This window comes from Ursus maritimus, unplaced genomic scaffold, assembly GCF_017311325.1.
Source record: "Ursus maritimus isolate PB19 unplaced genomic scaffold, ASM1731132v1 scaffold_29, whole genome shotgun sequence".
Taxonomy (NCBI): Eukaryota; Metazoa; Chordata; class Mammalia; order Carnivora; family Ursidae; genus Ursus; species Ursus maritimus.
This window is the reverse complement of record NW_024425452.1, coordinates 23,107,345-23,125,370: the sequence shown is the minus strand read 5'-3', so window position 1 is coordinate 23,125,370 and position 18,026 is coordinate 23,107,345. Positions and strand designations below refer to the sequence as shown.

The window sequence follows — 18,026 nt, the reverse complement described above, 5'->3', positions numbered from 1 at the left end:
TTTAGCAGAAAGTGAATTAATTTAGTCTCGTTTTAAAGCAGTTATTGTAGATGGGGACTTTTAAAAATGCTTTTAGGGGTCTGCTTTCAGGAAAAAAAATCTACCTGGTATATGCTTTTGAGCTAAGGAAATGGTTTATTTTTTAACTTCTTTACTATTTAGATTTTTAACTTCCTCAAGACGTAAATTATGGACTCAATCTTTTTGTTCCAGTATTTTAAATGCATTCATTCTAAGTGCAATATTTTAAATGTGGCATTTTAAATGTATTCAGTTAATGTTAGTATTTTATAATTCCTGGGTACATGTGCTTCTTCAAATTCTCCAAAGTGTTATAAAGCTAAATAACTTATGCCCTTGGAAATATCTTTATTTTGTGCTTTCTGTATTGGTGATATACAAAGTAACAAGTCTTGTATGAACTCAGTGGCCTTTTTGTGGCCAGAATAAGTTCACAATTCTTATTAAAAACTAACTTGTTCTTAGGAAGTGGCTTAAAGTATAAAGAATGTAGTTTAAAAATGCATTATTTCAATTAACATTTTGAAATACTAACTATACCAAAAAGAAAGATTTTGAAAAACTTTACTTGAACTGGAATTCTCAGACACTGTGGCATTCTGTGTCTTTACCTTGAGAACTTGTAACCTCCGAACAAACAACTCTTGGGAGACAAGAACGTAAGCAAACCCAAAATTTCATGTAAGTCTTGTATTAATATTAAGCAGACATATTACTTGTGGATAGCCCTGGTTTTGTAATGTGCCATCTTGTCCTAGGTGGGTAACCCTGGGGAGCCCGGCTTGAGAGGGCCTGAAGGAAGTCGGGGGCTTCCTGGAGTGGAAGGACCAAGAGGACCGCCTGGACCACGAGGCGTGCAGGGAGAGCAGGGTGCCACCGGCCTGCCTGGCATCGAGGGCCCTCCAGTGAGTGGTGGGCCGTCCCCGGGGTTTCCCTTTGGAGACTCCATCTCATAGCACCAGAAGGGGGTGGGGAGCCAGGCTAGCCCAGACATCAGCTCCTCAGCAGTGTGGGCGAGTTCTCTTGTAAATCCAGGCACCTGGCCACTTGCTGAGTCTGTCAGGTTACCGTTTAACAATGTCTTCTTTATGGTTCTATGTATAAACCATCTAATCATCTTTTTTTTTAATTTTCCTGTCTCAGGGTAGAGCACCGACAGATCAGCACATTAAGCAGGTTTGCATGAGAGTCATGCAAGGTAAATAAATCATAATGTCTTGAATTTTGGTGTGTTTTAAAGGTGGGAGATTTTGAATAATATTAATTGTTTTATCTAATTTGTTGCCACAGAATAGCTTATAGCCTCAAAGAAAAATTTTATCTTTCTAGGTTACCCCATTTTTTAAAAAAATATTTATTTGAGAGAGAGAGAAAGAGTGGGCACACAAGTGGGGGAAGGAGCAGGGGGAAAGAGAGAGAAAGTCTTAAGCAGACTCCCCACTGAGCATGGAGCCCAACGCAGGGCTCAGGGCTCGCAGGGCTCGACTTCACCACCCTGAGATCATGACCCTGAGATCACGACCCTGAGATCACGACCTGAGCCGAAACCAAGAGTCCGACGCTTAATCAACTGAGCCACCCAGGCATCCCTGGGTTAGCCTATTTTTGCTCTTGTTTTTTGCCAAGGAGGTTAATTTGCAAGAAAGCATGCGCACGCGTGGGCACGCACACACGTGCTGGTGCTGACCCCTGGCTCTCTCTGTAGCTTATATGTGAAGTAACTGACAGTCTTCATGTCCATAAGAAGCATAAGAACATTCTCTCTACTCCTGTATCATGTATGTAGAGAGTGAATAGTATTTTACCAAAATGGTGATATGTTTTTACATTTGTTCACCTTTATCTAAATTCATCTATAGTATAGCAATTGCTATTTGTCATAGCTGTTTTAGAATTGGTCTAGTTCTAAAATAACATAGAAAAGGAAGAAATTGGGGAGACAGGAACTGGGAAGATCCTGAAACATTGGGGCCTTCTAACAAATAATTACCTTATTTTAGCTGGAACCAATTCTGTCATGATAAATACTCTTCTCTTGCAAGCTCATGAGATAGTCTAATTTGTCTTATAGAGTTTTCCAGAATGAAATTGTCACTTCTATATTTGAAAACCAATATAAGTCTCTTCATGGCAGACATTTAATCTTGAAAGGATATTTCAATTTTAAACATTACATCCCTAGGAAATTATAATTTTATGCTAACTCTTACTTACATAAGGCAAACTAGAATGCTCACATTTAAGCAATTTTAAAATGTTCGTTAGAAATTTGTTTCCGATTCATAATCTCCTTCACACCTTTAGAAAATATTACACTGGCATATTTCCCTGAGAGTATTTTCATAGGAAAGTTTTCTTGCTCTTCTTGGTTTCAGTGGATGATTCTTAATCTATTTAATGGTTCCTGAAAAAGCCCACACAGTTATTAATTTTTAAGACAGACTGTGAACATTCCCAAGAAGCAGGCTATTTTTAATGTCTGTTGTCTATTCCAAGCCTGAGAAAACTTTTGAGAGGGGAATTTATAAGCAGTCGTGAATGCTCAGGATATTTTAGGTCACGTAATATCTTCAAACTGAAAATGTGGGGCCAGGTCTCAAATGCCCTCTCAATACTAATTCTGGACAATGTCCTTGACTTTTAAAAAGCTTCTAGACATCCACTTCTCCCTCTGTGAAGAAACTCATTTTCTTGCCATCCTGGGTTTTCAGATAACCAGCTGGGACTCAGGTGACAGACTCATCCTTTTAGGACACTACTCACCTGAAAGCCTTGCTGTGTATTTTTTTTTTTAATCCCCCTCCCCTTGTCTCCGAACAGCAGGACCAAATATATCCAAAAAGAGCCAAATCAAACAGCACCAGTGAAGCTTCTTGGCAGAAAATCCATGGAAAAATGATCCAACTTTATTCACTTCCCACCACCAATTTTGAAGCTCTGGTGACACGTCTAGAAAAAAAGACACTTGAAATACCCCTTTTTTTTCATTTGAGTCACTTTCATGTTTCTGACTCTTCCGGGCTGTTTTGTTTATTCTCTTTTCTAGAGCACCTTGCTGAGATGGCTGCTAGTCTCAAGCGACCGGACTCAGGAGCCTCTGGCCTCCCTGGTCGGCCTGGCCCCCCTGGCCCCCCAGGACCACCTGGAGAGAATGGTTTCCCAGGCCAGATGGGACTGCGTGGCCTCCCAGGCATTAAAGGCCCCCCTGGTGCTCTTGGTTTAAGGGGGCCTAAAGGTAAGCCAGTTTGCCCTGGGGGGAACAAAAGAACACACACTGTCCTTTTTCAGATATTTCCACACACCCTTCCAAGCTCCAGATATCCTGTGAGACAAGGAGACGTATTGTTCTCTTGCACAGTGGTGATAGTAAAGATCAGAAAACCATTATACGACATCCTCTTGACCCTGCAGTATGACAACAGGAGACTGAAACCTACAACTAAGGTCCCTTGATTCTTAGTACTGGTCATTTGCAGTTACCCTCTGCCTCCATCATGGTTCAAAATAAACTTTATAGGATCTTGTAAAGGATCATTCAGACTTTTTTTTTTTTTTTTGAGACTCAAAAATCACTGTGGAGCTCTTCTAAGATGGCAGCAACCAGCCTTAGAATGTATCCGTTACTTAAACTAACAACATTTGTTAGCAGGTCATAAGACATAAATTTCATCATCAATTGAGGCTGCCTCCTTCTTTTAAAAAGTGACATTGGGGATATTTAGTTTTGATGGATTTTTTTCGGCTCAGAAGTACAATTGAAATTTTTCGTTAACATATGAGGGAATGTGAGAACATTTGCTTCTTCCCCTTCTATTGAAATTAAGCCCTTAAAATCAGTGTTTTGCAAAAAATAAAAAATAAAAAAAAAATAGTACTGTGAGTGTGTTAGGTATTCAGCAGGACCCGCAGAAGGACTGGTTGCCTCAGATGGTGTTTACTAGTTGAAGTGAGTACGTTAGCGTGGGGTGGGTGTGTGCCCTGGATAATTTACAGAGAGGGCTAAATAAAATGAAGCATTTCTATACCTTGGTGAGTGACAGTTCTCTAGGGAGCTTCAGAAAGATGTGGCATCAGAAACAAGAGACGGGCTTTTTTTTTTTTTAATGGTGGTGCTCCAATTAGGGATAAATATTATGGTGTGAAGGGTCAGAGGGCAAGCAAGCTGCCTCTTTGGATCTATAAATGAGTTGCTGAGGTATTTGGCTAACTACACTTTCAGCTGGAACAATTTTGTTAATTATATTTGATTTTTTTTTTTGGCATGTGCATTGCCGTATGTGAAAAAATGAGCCCTAATTGGAGCCCCTTGTAAGGCTGGCACAATTTCCAAGCTTTCAGAGGCTGGACAAAATCAAACATGGAGAGAGCTCAGAGCTCATCTTCAAGAGAACCGAGTATTTTCTTTGAAAGAATCACATCGCCACTCACCTTCGTCCTGCTTGTAGCTACTGGTTCAGGAGCTCCTGAGTAGCTACTCTCTGTGGTTAGTCCCCGTTCATTCTGTTCACAATTTCCGAGAAAGTCTGCTGCTTCGAGTGGATTGTTGACTTGGCTGGTTCTGTAGAACCACAGCCCGCTGTGACTCCTCAGCCTTTCTCGTAAGTCCCCTTTAGGGCAGCGGTTCTGTGAGGGGGCTCCCTGGAGCGTCTGCACCACCAGGGACCCTGTTTGGGACACAGATTCTCCAGCCCACCGCAGTCCCACTGACCGGAGACTCTGGGGGGGGGGGCAGCAGTCTGTGACCCAGCAAGCCCGCAGGTGGATCTCATGCCGCTGAACGCATCAGCATTAGAATAGTCACCCGCCTTCCGGCTGAAGAGAAACACCTTGTAGGGCCTAGAGAAATCCCAGCCTATTCCCTGTGGCCTACAGGAAGTCTCCACATGTGCGGTAGAACGTTACTTTGAGTTAGGGAGAGAACTTGCCTCAAGTCGCATTTTACTTCCTAAGAAGTAAGAAGGTCTGTGTCTACTTGCTATGCTAGCAGGGTCTGCCTGAAGCAGCGTTTCTCAGCCTGGGGTGCACCGTGGGGTCATCTCGGGTGCTTTAAAAACTGTCCACGGCTGGATCCCATTCCCAGAGATTCCGACTTAATAGGCCTGAGCAGCAGGATTTAAAAACACTCCCCATGTGGTTTTAATATACAACCAGGATTGGGAACCACAGGAAACAAAGGTGAAATGTTCAGGAAGCTTCCTGGGAAGCTCCTGGCAGCATTGAATTGTGGCTGGGTTGGGCTGACCTGGCTCTAGCAGATGAACCGTATTTTGAAGGGAAGAAAAATCTATTTCTATTTTTGGAACCTGGAAAGTGCCCCTGGCACAGAGTTTATTCATCAAGCATAGTTTGATGGTGTAAGGGACTTCCCCCTAATGTTTCTTCAGTATTTATGACATAGTCTATAGTCTAGAAGAGATATAGCCTTTTTGTTTTTTCTAAAGAACTTTTTCTCCCCACCCTCCTCCATCACTTTATTATCACTGGGTTCCTTTAAAGCAGCATCTTCTCTGTTTTACTTCTTGAAATTTGGGGTGTGGGAAGAAAAGAGTACTATCCTCGGGATTTTATCAACCAGTGCTGTCACAAATTTGGAAATGTATGATTCCGGGTAACCCGACTTGGCCTTTCTTGTCCTACCACATACATTATAACACTAATATTTGATTGAAAACATAATGTCCCACTAGCCAAAGGTTATAGATCAATTTTCCCCGGAGAACAAATACTCCGGCATTTGAAACTTCAATGTTCAGCCAATTAGAGAAGAGATGTATTTCAGTGTCACCTGCGGCCTTTGTCCCATGCCTCACAAAGGCATAGTCTGAGTCTTGCTCACCATATTACTTTGAGAGTCTTTTTCCAAGAAAATTACTACATAAATAATGAACAAATAAATTTTACTAAGGCTTTTAGCAGTTCAAACTATGTCTTTAGTAAAATCATTTTTTCCTAAAAAATTAGTCTGCAAAACACAGTGCAACGTTTTCAGTAGGAACTAATAGAAATATGCCAGAAGTCATACCCAAATCTTAAATCGTATTTATAATTTTTTTTGTTTTCATTGACATGTTCTGTGCAATATCACACAAACAGGGCCAAGACCCCTGCCGCATGTGCATTTTTTATGTATACTCAAACAGGAGCATGAGAGATACCTAATTGGCTTTATGTTCACTTTGTTTAGTATTAGTCTTCCGTGTCATAAGTACTATTTTTAAATGTTCATGGTTTGGATTAATTTTAAGCCCCTTTGAGTAAGGCTATATATATATTTTTAGATACTTTAGTGTGAGTCAAACAGATGTGTCGATATGTAAATGACAGCTTGAGAAAATACACATGTCATTATTAACACTTTTTTTTTGGTATTAATCTAAACTTGCATGGGTCGGAGTATCAGTTATAGCTTTCAAATAAATGAAATAAACAGCAGCTATGGAGCAATGAGAATTTCTTTCATTTTAGCCTCTCTGGTCAGATGGAGCTGTTTTGCTGCTCACACTGCACATTTCCCTCTTTTACCTTATCTAAAGCTCATTTTACAAGCTCGCTCGCTCTATTTTTCCACACACTAGGCTAGCTAGTAAAGGTGGACTTTTAGCTCCCTGAGCCATTTTTCAGACCTGTCAAAAGAAGACATGCTCAGGGTTTGGAGAAGCGGGTTAACCCTGGGGATCACAGAGCAGCTCCGTCTGCTGTGAAGGGGCAGCAGCCTGCCCTGTGGCTCTGTCCTGGAGCCCATCTAAAAATCACGTTTCTACGACTGATAACCACATGGCAGCACCACCACGAAGACGGTAGTCTTCTTCCTTGCAAGTGACATTGTGAAGGGGATGTGGCTTCATGCTAGAATGTTTAACTTTCGCTGTCTGCGTGAAAGTTACATTTTAATTTATAATCTTCATCTCCTAGCTTTGGAAAATGTGGCACATTTATTGGTTCTCCTCTCGTTGCTAGCCTCCAGAATTACAGTGATATGACATTTAAATTGCTAAGTTAACAAGAGCGCTTAAGTTGTTAGTTTTTAAAATGCTAATTATCATATCTTCCTAATATAGTAAGGCCATACTGATGATGAATGTAAAAAAACAGCTTATGCGGATATGAGTTCAACTTGAGCTCTGTATCCTTACACAGTATTTATATACATTTAAAATTGTTTTTAAAATATAGTTGATTCTTGATAAAAATATTCATACAAGGACATTCACAGCTAAAATCAAAGTATGGTGACTAAACATTCACTTCATAATTAGAGTTTTTTGTTTTTTGTTTTTTTTTACTATTTTGGCATGCATGCTTTTGTTTTTTAAATTATAACAAACTTGACTCAATATTGAATAAAGTTGGGCTGATACAAATGTTTGGAAAAAATGACTATGTATGGAATCTGTTGCAAAATGCCACTGCATCTTCTAAAAGAGTAGTAGGATAATATAATGCCACACCAATGGGATAGTAGAAGAATATCTTCTACTAGGAGCTGTAAACGTCATTCAGGGCCAGTTGACTAGGTATTAGGGCATTTTGTTAATGAGGCCAAGTTTCTGGGTTTCTCTGCAGGGGCCCGGATAATTATTGGAACTTGGTTCTGTGGCTGCTGGATCCCTAAATTCAATCAGCTGTCTTGCAAATACACATGGTTGGTTGTAATCCAAAGCACATTCTCTATAAATAATGACTCATAAGTGAAATGTAGGCACTTGTGACAGCACGTTTTAAATTTTGAAAATTCATCAATTTATTTTCAGTGACACTAAATTTACAGTGTTTGAGAATTTAAAAATGTCCGAAAAGATATTTAGCGAAGAGTTTTTTTTTCCCACCCCAGTCTCCCATCTGCCTAGATTCCTTTATCCTTCCCATTAGGTAATCCTTTTTATTAGTTTCCTACGTATCCTTACCAGTGATGATGTACAACATATGATTACATACGTTCCCTGCAGCCTTTTAGAAGCAAGTCACATTGCCCTTTAGTAGTGATCTGGACCTTGAGTTTTTTTACTGATCAGGACTTGAGATCTTTCGAAGACTTCCCAGTTCTCCTGCATTGCTGCATAGTACGCCATTCTGCAGAAGTAGCATAGTGCGTTTCATCCTCTCACGGACACTTAGTTTCCAGTCTTCTGCCACCACGGCAAAGCTGCCATAGACAACGCTATTTCATTTTTGTCTAACTATCAACATAACCTCTATGTGTCCACGATAAATTCCTAGAAGTGGAATTGCCAGGTAAAATGGTACTACCATTTGTAATTTTGAATGATAACTGTTAAATTATCCTCCAGGAGACTGTCCCAATTTGCAGTCTTATTCGCAATATGTAATAATGTGTTTTTCCACAGACTTGCTAGCGTATGTTTAATTCAACTTTGGAATTTTTGCCGATTGTATAGTTCAAAGTAGCTTTCGTGTTATTTTTAATTTCCATTTATTTTGACGTGAGAGTGAAGTCAAGGAATTTTTCATCTATTTCAGAGCTATTTTTGTTTCCTTTTAGTGACTTCCTTGCTTATATATTCTCTTTTTATTGTTGTTGACCTTTTTGTATTGATTTTAGCAACGCTTCATATTTGAATCATAACAGAAAGGCCAACTCAAATCTGAAGTTATAAAATAATTCTCCCTTGTTTTCTTCTGGTTCTTAAATTACATTTAAATATTTCATCCACTTGTAATTTATCCTAGATTATGTTGTGAGGAACGGATTCAACTTTATTTTTTCTTTCCAGCTGGCTACCCACTTTTTCCAATACCATTTATTGACTTGTTCGACTGCTTCCCACTTTAAGATGGCACATTTATTACAAAACAAAATCCTGTACGTACAGGAGCCTGTTTTTTGGGCTGGTTCAGTGGTCAACCTATTCGCTTACCAGTACCACACCATTTTAATTGGTTTAGTATGTGGTATGATTAATCCCTTATGTAGCTTTTCTTTTTTGGAGGCTATCTTTTTTTGTGGCTACTCTGGCTTACGTGGTTTTTCTGTACAAACTTCAGAATCCCCTTTTTCGGTCAAAAAAATATTTTTATTGGTATCATGATGAAACTTCAGCTTAGAGAGAACTCACACCTTTTTGTGATGATATCATTTCACCTAAGAACAGTTGTCAAGTCCTTTTGCATCCTTTAGAAATGTAATTTTTTAATGTTAGATTTGCATATTTCTAATTAAACTTATTCCTTATTATTAATTTAATTGCTATTATAAATGGGATATTTTTTCACTACATCTTAGTTCTGGTGGTTGTTTGTATATATGAAAATTATTGATTTTCATATACTAATTTTGTATGTTGCTCCTTTACTGAATTCTCTCATTGCTTGTAGGTTTTGAGTTGATTTTCAAGGATTTAAGATAGCTACTGATACCACTTGAAAGCAGGGATGTTTTTGACTCTCAAACCAAATGACAAGTACTAGTGATAAACTGGGCATCTCTGTAATGTTGTGTGTAGTGGACTTGCTTCTCCTGTTTCTCATGAAGCATTATGCTAACTAACTCTTGGGTTGAGGTAGGTCTATTTTCTCATGTGAAGGAGGTAACATTTGATTGTTATTTTGCTGAATGTTGATCATTTGATATTTGATTTAGTTTATCATTTGATGAATATGGTTATTTGGTTTTTTTCCCCCTTAGATCTCTTCATATAATTGACTTAACTTTTGCCTTCCTTCATATTTACTACAACCTAGTTTGTGGCAACTTCATGACCTTTGGCTTTCTCAGTGCTGGGTGTGCTTACAGTTTAAAAACATGACAGTTTCTTTTTATAAACATATAGAAAAATAACATTTCTCTAATGAAATGCAGGTGACTTGGGAGAAAGGGGGGAACGAGGCCCTCCAGGAAGAGGTCCTAAGGGCTTGCCCGGAGCTACAGGTCTCCCAGGTAAGTGTGTTATATGGCCGCATGGGGTTGAGAAATTGGTAGCAAGTAGGCAGTGTGAATTGGATACCATTTTAAAGAATTGCTCTTTGATTACTTAAGCCTGTCATGTGATTCTCAATAACGGCTGGCACAGATTTTCCAAGACCAACTTTAACGACGAGTTAAATGATTTGAAAATCATGCTTGTGTTCCTTGTGAGAAAACAAGTGTCAGGGCTTAAAATATTAATTTCTTGAATAGATGACTTCTAAAAAGTCAAGGTCCAGCCACAATGCACTTGTTAGAAAATTCTGAATGAATGAGGTCCTATCCATTTTCAGCCTCGTTGATAGTTCTCTGTTTATTTTTTAACCAAAAAGTCAGAGCAACAAGAAAATTAATTCAAGTTTTTAAACTACTCATGTTGCATAGGGAGTAACTGAAATCTTATTTTAAAAGCTCCTGTTTCAAATACCCAGACCCTCCAGAAACCCACATCCCAAAAATAAAAATAATAAAATAAATAGACCTGAACATTCCTATTCATATAACCACAAAGAGCCATGCACAAGCCACGTATCGCAGCTGCGTTGGCTGAGGCGACAAAGTTGCTTCTGTGTGAAGAGCCTGGGTTCACTCACTGGGCGTCTGTTTGCTCTTTACACACTGGCTACTCTGTCTCCACAGTCCAGGCTGCCGCACACTCCTCCGCTGGGAAGTGACCTGGCAGCCCAACCACAGACGCAGCACTGTGGGGTGGAAAGTCAGTTCGGTTTGAGGGCGTGAATGACACGCAGCCTCCCAGCGAACTCTCACAGCTGCTGAGGCAGAGGCTAAGCAAGGCTCCCAAACCCTGGAGCTGAGGAGAGTCAGGGTGAGACGTTCTGCAGAAAAAAGGTGGTCCACGCCTCTACAGTGGATTTGGAAAACATGGTGTAGGGAAATTTATAAAAAAAAAAATGCTCATTTTCTAATTCTGACAGACGCTCACCTATTCAATCATGACTCTAATTGCAGCCAAAAACATCCCTGCTTTCTCATTAGCCATTTCATTGCTCCTGAGAATTGCTTTCTCATTAAAAAATTTTTTTTAAAAATATGAATACATTTTGGAGATGGCTCAAACACTGCTTTGCTAAAACTGTGATTCATGGGTCTGTCAAGATGCTTTCACAAATTGATAAATTTTCGTGATTGGGAAAGGAAGTTTTTATGATTGGAAAAGGGAAGAAAATCTGGTTGAAGCTACATGAGACCAAGAGAAGATTTCAGTGTATGATAAAATCTGTATTCACTGATGGACGTTTAGAAGAGGAAAAGGAAATAGAATTTACTGAGTGCTTTCCTCCTTTATCAGTGGTAGCAATAGGTGGTTTAAAGCTGATAAAACCATTACAGTTTACTTAATTATCTATGTATTACAAGATTGCCTTACAATTTCTCCTTCTCCCATTTTATTGACAAATCATGTAACAGTTCTCAGACCAGCAACTTGCATTCTTGGCAAGATTTTCCTTTATCAAAAATATATTATTATTTCTGGTGACTCTTAGTTTCAAAAACTCTGTTGATAAACCCTGTTTTAAGTTTCAAATGGGAACACTGAGGCAGACCCAGCTCTACACAGTGTCCCAGGCTGTTGCAAGGGGCTCATTATTCCCCACGTGCAGTAACCCACTCAGAGTTGCTGAATCGGACTGGGAGGGGTTTACCTGTGCTCTTGGGCCACTGCTCTCCCAGGAAGGGGCTTCCCTGATTTGCTTTTGAATACATCAGACATTCGTGTGTGGGCACAACAGTTAAGGCCGGACGAGCTCTGCCTGGTCCTCATCTTGTCCCCCTTAGGAAAAAATTAATTTGTTATAGCTGGTCTTGGATTTAATACTTAAATATGATTTGTTAAAAAAACTTTTATGGTCTATTTCAGGACTGCTGCACCTGCCCTTTGCCTTTTCCTTTCTGCCTTTTGCCAGTCCTTGCCCCTTGCTTCCTGGCACCACTCTGAAATCTGGTCTTTGTCTATGCTTTTGTTGTATTTCCCTTGAAAGGATATTGACATTATTTAGTGGGAAATCTGAGTTTCAGATTATATTTTAAAAGTTTCTGCTACCTTTCAAAAGCATGCAGTTTTGCAAGTGCTGTAACGCACAGGCACAAAGGGTTCATGTTTCCCCCAACGCCGGAAGTGCCAGCTGGTGCTTTGGTTTTTAGGTCAGCTCACATTCCACACTATGAATACGCTTAGCTAACAATTTCTCAAATCCAGACAAGAGCTTTGTGGGTCATTCCTCCGCTTAAGCTGGTACTGTGAAAGTGGGCTATTGGGAGCACCACAGTTCAGACATCCTGGGTTCAAATCTTGCCTGTGTCACTTACTAGCTCTATGACATCAAGTGACTTCCGGCTCCAAATCATAAATGCAAAGTACTGGTCCACAGTAAATTATTGAACCAAGTTCACTGTCCACTGAGAGGCTGGGCCTTTTAATGTCCCTGGCAGAGCTTGGGATGTGATTAGGACTGTGGTTTCTGGTCTCTCACAAATGTAATAGTAATAGGACGTTAGGGCCTGGAGGACCTTCTAACAGCACTCCGTGCAGGCACTTGTCTGGTACCTAAAAGAAACAGCCTGTAGAACAGGATATCCCGCAACCTTCCTTGTTGTCCCTACTGGGACTTGGATTCGGGACTTAAATCCTCCTGGATGAAAAAAGTTCATTTGATCATTCTTCCGGATGCAAACATACCTGACATATTTGAAAAATGTAACTAATACATTATCTATCAGTTATCAGAATTCCTTTGCTCTTTGTGGATGGTTTTAGTTCTTTGTCTCCTCTCTATCTTGTATCTCTCTGTTCAGTGCTAAGTATTATGTGGCCCTGTGGGGCTGTAATGGGACATTGTTTCGTTATAACCGCCACGCTGACATCATTTTGGCTGTGGTGCTCTGTTGTCTAAAAAGTACCCATGAATCCTCCAGTCTGTTTCCCGCAGCCGGAGGGATGCGGACTGGGTATTTAGGAAGGATGGGCTCTGGAGCCAGGCTTCCAGGGTGGGCACAAGGCTCTGTCACTTTCTTGCAGCCACTCTACCTCTTAGCGCTTCAGTTTCTCCTCCGTATCACAAGGTTAAAAACCACATCTACCCTCTTGAGTTACCTAGGAGGATCTGTGTACATGTTAATACACGTGAAACACTTAGAACAGTGCCTGGCATCTGGCCAGCATGTTGCAAACTTAGCTATTATTATTTTGTATTCCTCTGTTTATGTTTGAGTAAATACAGACTTACAAAGGTCACCTGTTCTGACACAGGTCTCTCAGGTAATAAGTGACAGATGCAGATATTCCTGCTTTCTAGGTCCAGGTTCATACAGTAGACAGAATGTTGGGTTGGCTGTCTAGTCATGTGATCAGTTTGTCTTTGCCACTCTAACCATATGACTTCGGCATGTCCCATAACCACTTAGTTAGTGTCTTGATTCCTTTTTGCCTCTTTCACAGAGCAGAGTGGATCACATTAGCGATCCCTGGGACTTCAGATGTCCTCAACCCCCCATCCCCACCTTCAGTTTCTTACCACAGGCCTCTGGTGGTATCTCTTGATTGGGTTGTCTCATTAAGAGTAACTCTCTATGCCTGCTGCCACTAAGCTTGCCTACTTGGGACCAATTCCTTGACGCTCTGAGGATTTTAAAGAAACGTATTTAATAATAGGTCCTGATCTTCACCGTGCATTCAAATTCATGAGGGGAAGAAGTCAGTTAAATAAGGACTCATATGTTTGTGACCACCAGAAATGTGGCTTGTGAGCCGACATGCTTTCTTCCCTTCTTGGACGAGGAGAGAAGGGTAGAGCTGGCTTTGTGTGGGGTCACACTAGGCAACTGGGCTATTTAGGTTTCTGACGCAAAGTTTGCGCGGAAGTGAGCTTTGCTTGTGAATATTGAGTGGGGAAAAAAACTCCAACAAGCCCCAAACCAAGGGCACACTCCGTTTAGGCTGGTTTAGCGGTAGCCATTTATCCTATTTCCATCACTGCAGCTATTTTATTTGGCTATGGGGATCTTATATAAACAAACCGCTTTTTGCCACTTCCTTAAACAAATGCTTTGTCAAACACAAAAGTAAGCTCAGCATAAGGAAGTCCCTGCCACATACAAACATTTTACATAACCCGTGGATAAATCACCAAATTAATGCTGAAAATTACTTTCAGGTTGTTTTTTTTTAAAGGCCTTTATACACAGTCCCTTTCACTCTGCAGCGTGTATTAGAGCCTTCAGAACATTCCGGCCCGGGGACTGGTCTCCATCAGTGTAACATGACTACCCTCTAGTGTCCGCACAGAGAATGACAGACATTTCTTTTTTAAAATAACGAACTGTTTGGCCATAACGTTTGAATAGGTCCTTGAAATTTCAGAAAGCTGTGCAATGATGAGCTAGTTAGTGCCGCTAACACACCCATGAGGCAGACGAAGCAGAATGAGGACACTTCAGAGCTGTTTTCTCCGGAGGAGTTGGAGGGTAGTTTATAGATACTCGCTAATGCAGCTGCCGGACTTCTCGAATGATTTGGACTGTGACACAGTGTCACCCCAAAATGACACTCCTAAACAGTAAGCAGAACATTTGAGAGTAAATGCCCAGGGTCTGGACTCACCAGAAACTGATGATCTGTTATGTGACGGCCGTTTTTTTTTCTCTGGTCATTTCTACGGGACAAAACCTCAGAAAAAATATCTTTCGTTTCTTCTGATAGTTAGAGCTGCAGAAGAATCAGGACCGCTCTTGGTTACTGTGCCTCTTTTTACTTCCTAGTCAATTCAGGTGCAAAGAATTAAACAGAAAAACACCCTCCCCGCCACGCACGCGGGACAGGCGCACGCACGCGCACACCGGGCGGAATTAGCTCATCAGTGGGTGTGGGGATCCGCTGGGGTTAGAGAAGCGTGGAAGGGGCCTTGTTTCTCGCTGCAACACCCTCTAGCTGTGCGACGATGGACGATTATTTCGCCTTCTTAACGCTCAGTTCACACAGGAGGAAACTAGGCTCAATAACGAGCACAGTTCACTGCCACGGCAGAGTGGAAATATTTTGTAAGTGTTGGTGAGGATGACGACGATGACATTATCCAAAGCTCCAGGGGGTCAGTCGCTGTATTTGCCCAGGGGAGAATTGGACTAGGTGTGCTTTGCATAAAATAAACCGGTGGTACACAGGATGGCTTCATCAACTCTTTCCTCAAAGGACGAGCAGGAATCTGGAATAAATGCAGCAAGTGAAAAACCTCTCCTGGAATGTGTAGTGATGGGGAGCTAAATAGGAAAACCTAAAAAGCTTTCCTTCTGCTTTCTAATACTGTGTAGTAGAGAAGGAGTTTAAGGTTTGAGGCAGGAAGCTGGCTCTACAAATGCTCAGTAAAAATTTGAATTCTAACATTTAGGAACTGAGAGGCCTATTCAAGAACGCAGCTTCTAGCTTTCCTTGACAGTTATCCGAGGTTCTGCAGGCACTGGCCGTCTTCTCTGGTGGCCGCTGGTGGCTGGAGTAGAGCTGCCACAGGCCTCCGTCCTCCCTGCTGCCTCCCCACCACTGACGGGGGCTGCTCATTATATCAGTTTTCGTTGTACCTGTGTTACCAGTTATCTTCTTGTAAAGACAGCAGGACATTTCTTAATCCAGGGCTATTTCTTTACTACCTGAAGGGTCAGCCGACTTTTTCTGTGAAGGACCGGAGTTTTTGGTTCGGTGGGCCCTGCGGTCTCTGTGGCAGTTACATAGCTCTGCCTTTGGAGTGAAAAAGCAGCCGCAGGCAATACATACACAAATGGCCATGGCTCTGTTCTAAAACTATTTGCAAAAACAGGGGTTGGCTCATGGGCTCCCCCATGTTCACCCACCCTGACCTGCCTTACCCGCTTTGCCTCTGTGGTCATTTGGTCTGTGACCTCTCCTTTGGGCATTTTTCTCCTCTTAATCTTGATCTGATTTTGTTAAGGCAGACCTGGTATGTCTCCATGGGAACATTGCTGCTCCTAAGGCGTATGAAAGCTACCCTTTACACGCACCTTTATCTGGCCTATCTTTTAAACCTTAAAAGAGCAACTTTGAACAACCACTTGTGTCAAGAGACCTGAAGAGGCTCCGCTAGAGGCTTATTTATAGGTGCTCTCGATTAGGGAAGAACTTTCTCAGGGGCTTTGTCTTTAGAGGAAAACACAATCATCTGCTTCACTACAACTTAATACAGCTAAATGGAAGCTTATGGGATAAATTAGGGGGAATTACTTACATCTCTGCTTATCTACAGCCTTGAGATGGATAGAATCAAAGATAATTATTCTCTTAAAACTTAATGTGTTGTTCTATAGTTTTGCTTTGTGTGGATCTAATTGTAAGCATAACAGGAAGAATGAGATCTTATATGTAAAATAAGACCTCTAATCTAGCTTCCTTCTAAAAGTATGTGAGAGGGTGCCTGGGTGGCTCAGTCTGTTAAGCATCTGCCTTTGGCTGAGGTCATGATCCCAGGGTCCTAGGATCCAGCCCCGTCTCGGGCTCCCTGCTCAGTGGGGAGCCTGCTTCTCCCTCTCTCTGCTGCTTTGCCTACTTGTGCTCTCTCTCTCTCTGTCAAATAAATGAATAAAACCTAAAATAAATAAATAAATGAAAGTAAGTGAGATATATGTAGTAAGACCACTTAATAAGACCAGACCACTATAATAAGACCAATAAAAGACCACGAAAATAGAAAAAGAAAACTAAAACCACTGAGAAAGAAAGTAACTAAACCTAAGCAAGTATGTAATTGAGCATGTTCACCGTTTTGGCTGAATGGCCGAGGTGGGATGGCTGAGATGGAATCATCATGGCATGTACAGCTTGTCTTACAGTTTCTCCCCGCCATCTTTACGTTAATAGTATGGAAACCCTGCTGGTATGATGGGGTGGGTAAACACTCAGCAGAGACTCCTCTCTGTTATGGGGTGCCCTGCCTCAGAGAATGTGCCCCACTGGGTGACCAAACAACCTTGGAACCTGACAAAGGGAAAAAAGCTCCCAAGGAACTCAGGCCATGAGGAAGTTCACACAGGGGTGAGCCCTTGATGGGAGCACATCTGGGAAGTTTGTAGGTGCGTTGCACAGGCTTCTAGGACATCCATCGGTGATATCCTCGTAGTCATAATAGCCCCTGTTTATTAGATACTTTCAGGCATGGAGTTTAGTTTTAAGGAAAGTATCATCCCATCTTGGAGATGAAAAAACTGAAAGGTTAGTGGCTTGCTAATGTCACCCTATTCACAAATGGCAGAGTAAGAACTTAGAGCTATTTGTCTCTAAGTCCTGTGCTCCTAACTGCTGAGCTATACTTATACTCCCTGTCTGGAGATTGGTCACCTGTGAGCGATGATGCCACTGGAGAAATACAATGTGAGCCACAAGGAGAGTTGTGTGCGTGATTTTAAATCTGCTAGTAGCCACATTATCAACGTCAAAAGAATCAGGTGAAATTAATTTTAATAATATAGTTTGTTTAACCCATAGTGTCCAAAGTATTATTTTATCATGTAGTAATAACAAAAATTATTAATGAAATATATTTTTAAAATTTTACACTAAGTTTTCAAAGTCCAGGTGTGTTTTACACTCTTACAGTTCATCCCAATTTGACTTAGCCACATTTCAGTGCTCAACAGACATATGTGGCCGGAGGCTACCATATGGGAGATGCCGAGGCCCCCTTCCATTTTTAATTCCTAAGAAACCCGAGTCCAGTGAAGAAATTTTATCATCATCAGCAGCAGCAGCAGCATCGGTCCTCATCCATCCTTTCCAAAAGCAGTTACCAAGGCCCTGTGTGCACCCCCTGCTGTGCTGGGGGAGGGAGTGTGCAGCCATCGGGGGTTCTCCTGTTCACATGTGCGATTGTTTGTTTCAGGTGAACCAGGTCCTGCCAGCTACGGGAGGAATGGCCGGGATGGCGAGCGAGGCCCCCCAGGGGTGGCAGGAATTCCCGGGGTACCTGGCCCCCCGGGCCCTCCTGGCCCTCCTGGGTTTTGTGAGCCAGCCTCCTGCACCCTGCAGGCTGGGCAACGGGCCTTTAGCAAAGGGCCCGATCAGTGA

General features: G+C 41.5%; 1 protein-coding gene across 1 annotated transcript in view; it reads left to right on the top strand.

Annotated features, from left to right (window-relative positions):
- The window catches only part of COL9A1 (collagen type IX alpha 1 chain), an 82,419-nt gene extending 64,393 nt beyond the window's left edge, over positions 1 to 18,026 (top strand). Inside the window, exons 34-38 of the mRNA XM_008684819.2 lie at positions 780 to 926; positions 1,165 to 1,219; positions 3,068 to 3,256; positions 9,839 to 9,916; positions 17,842 to 18,026. Of these exons, the coding sequence (XP_008683041.1) occupies positions 780 to 926; positions 1,165 to 1,219; positions 3,068 to 3,256; positions 9,839 to 9,916; positions 17,842 to 18,026 (654 nt within the window). The remainder of the gene's footprint in view (positions 1 to 779; positions 927 to 1,164; positions 1,220 to 3,067; positions 3,257 to 9,838; positions 9,917 to 17,841) is intronic.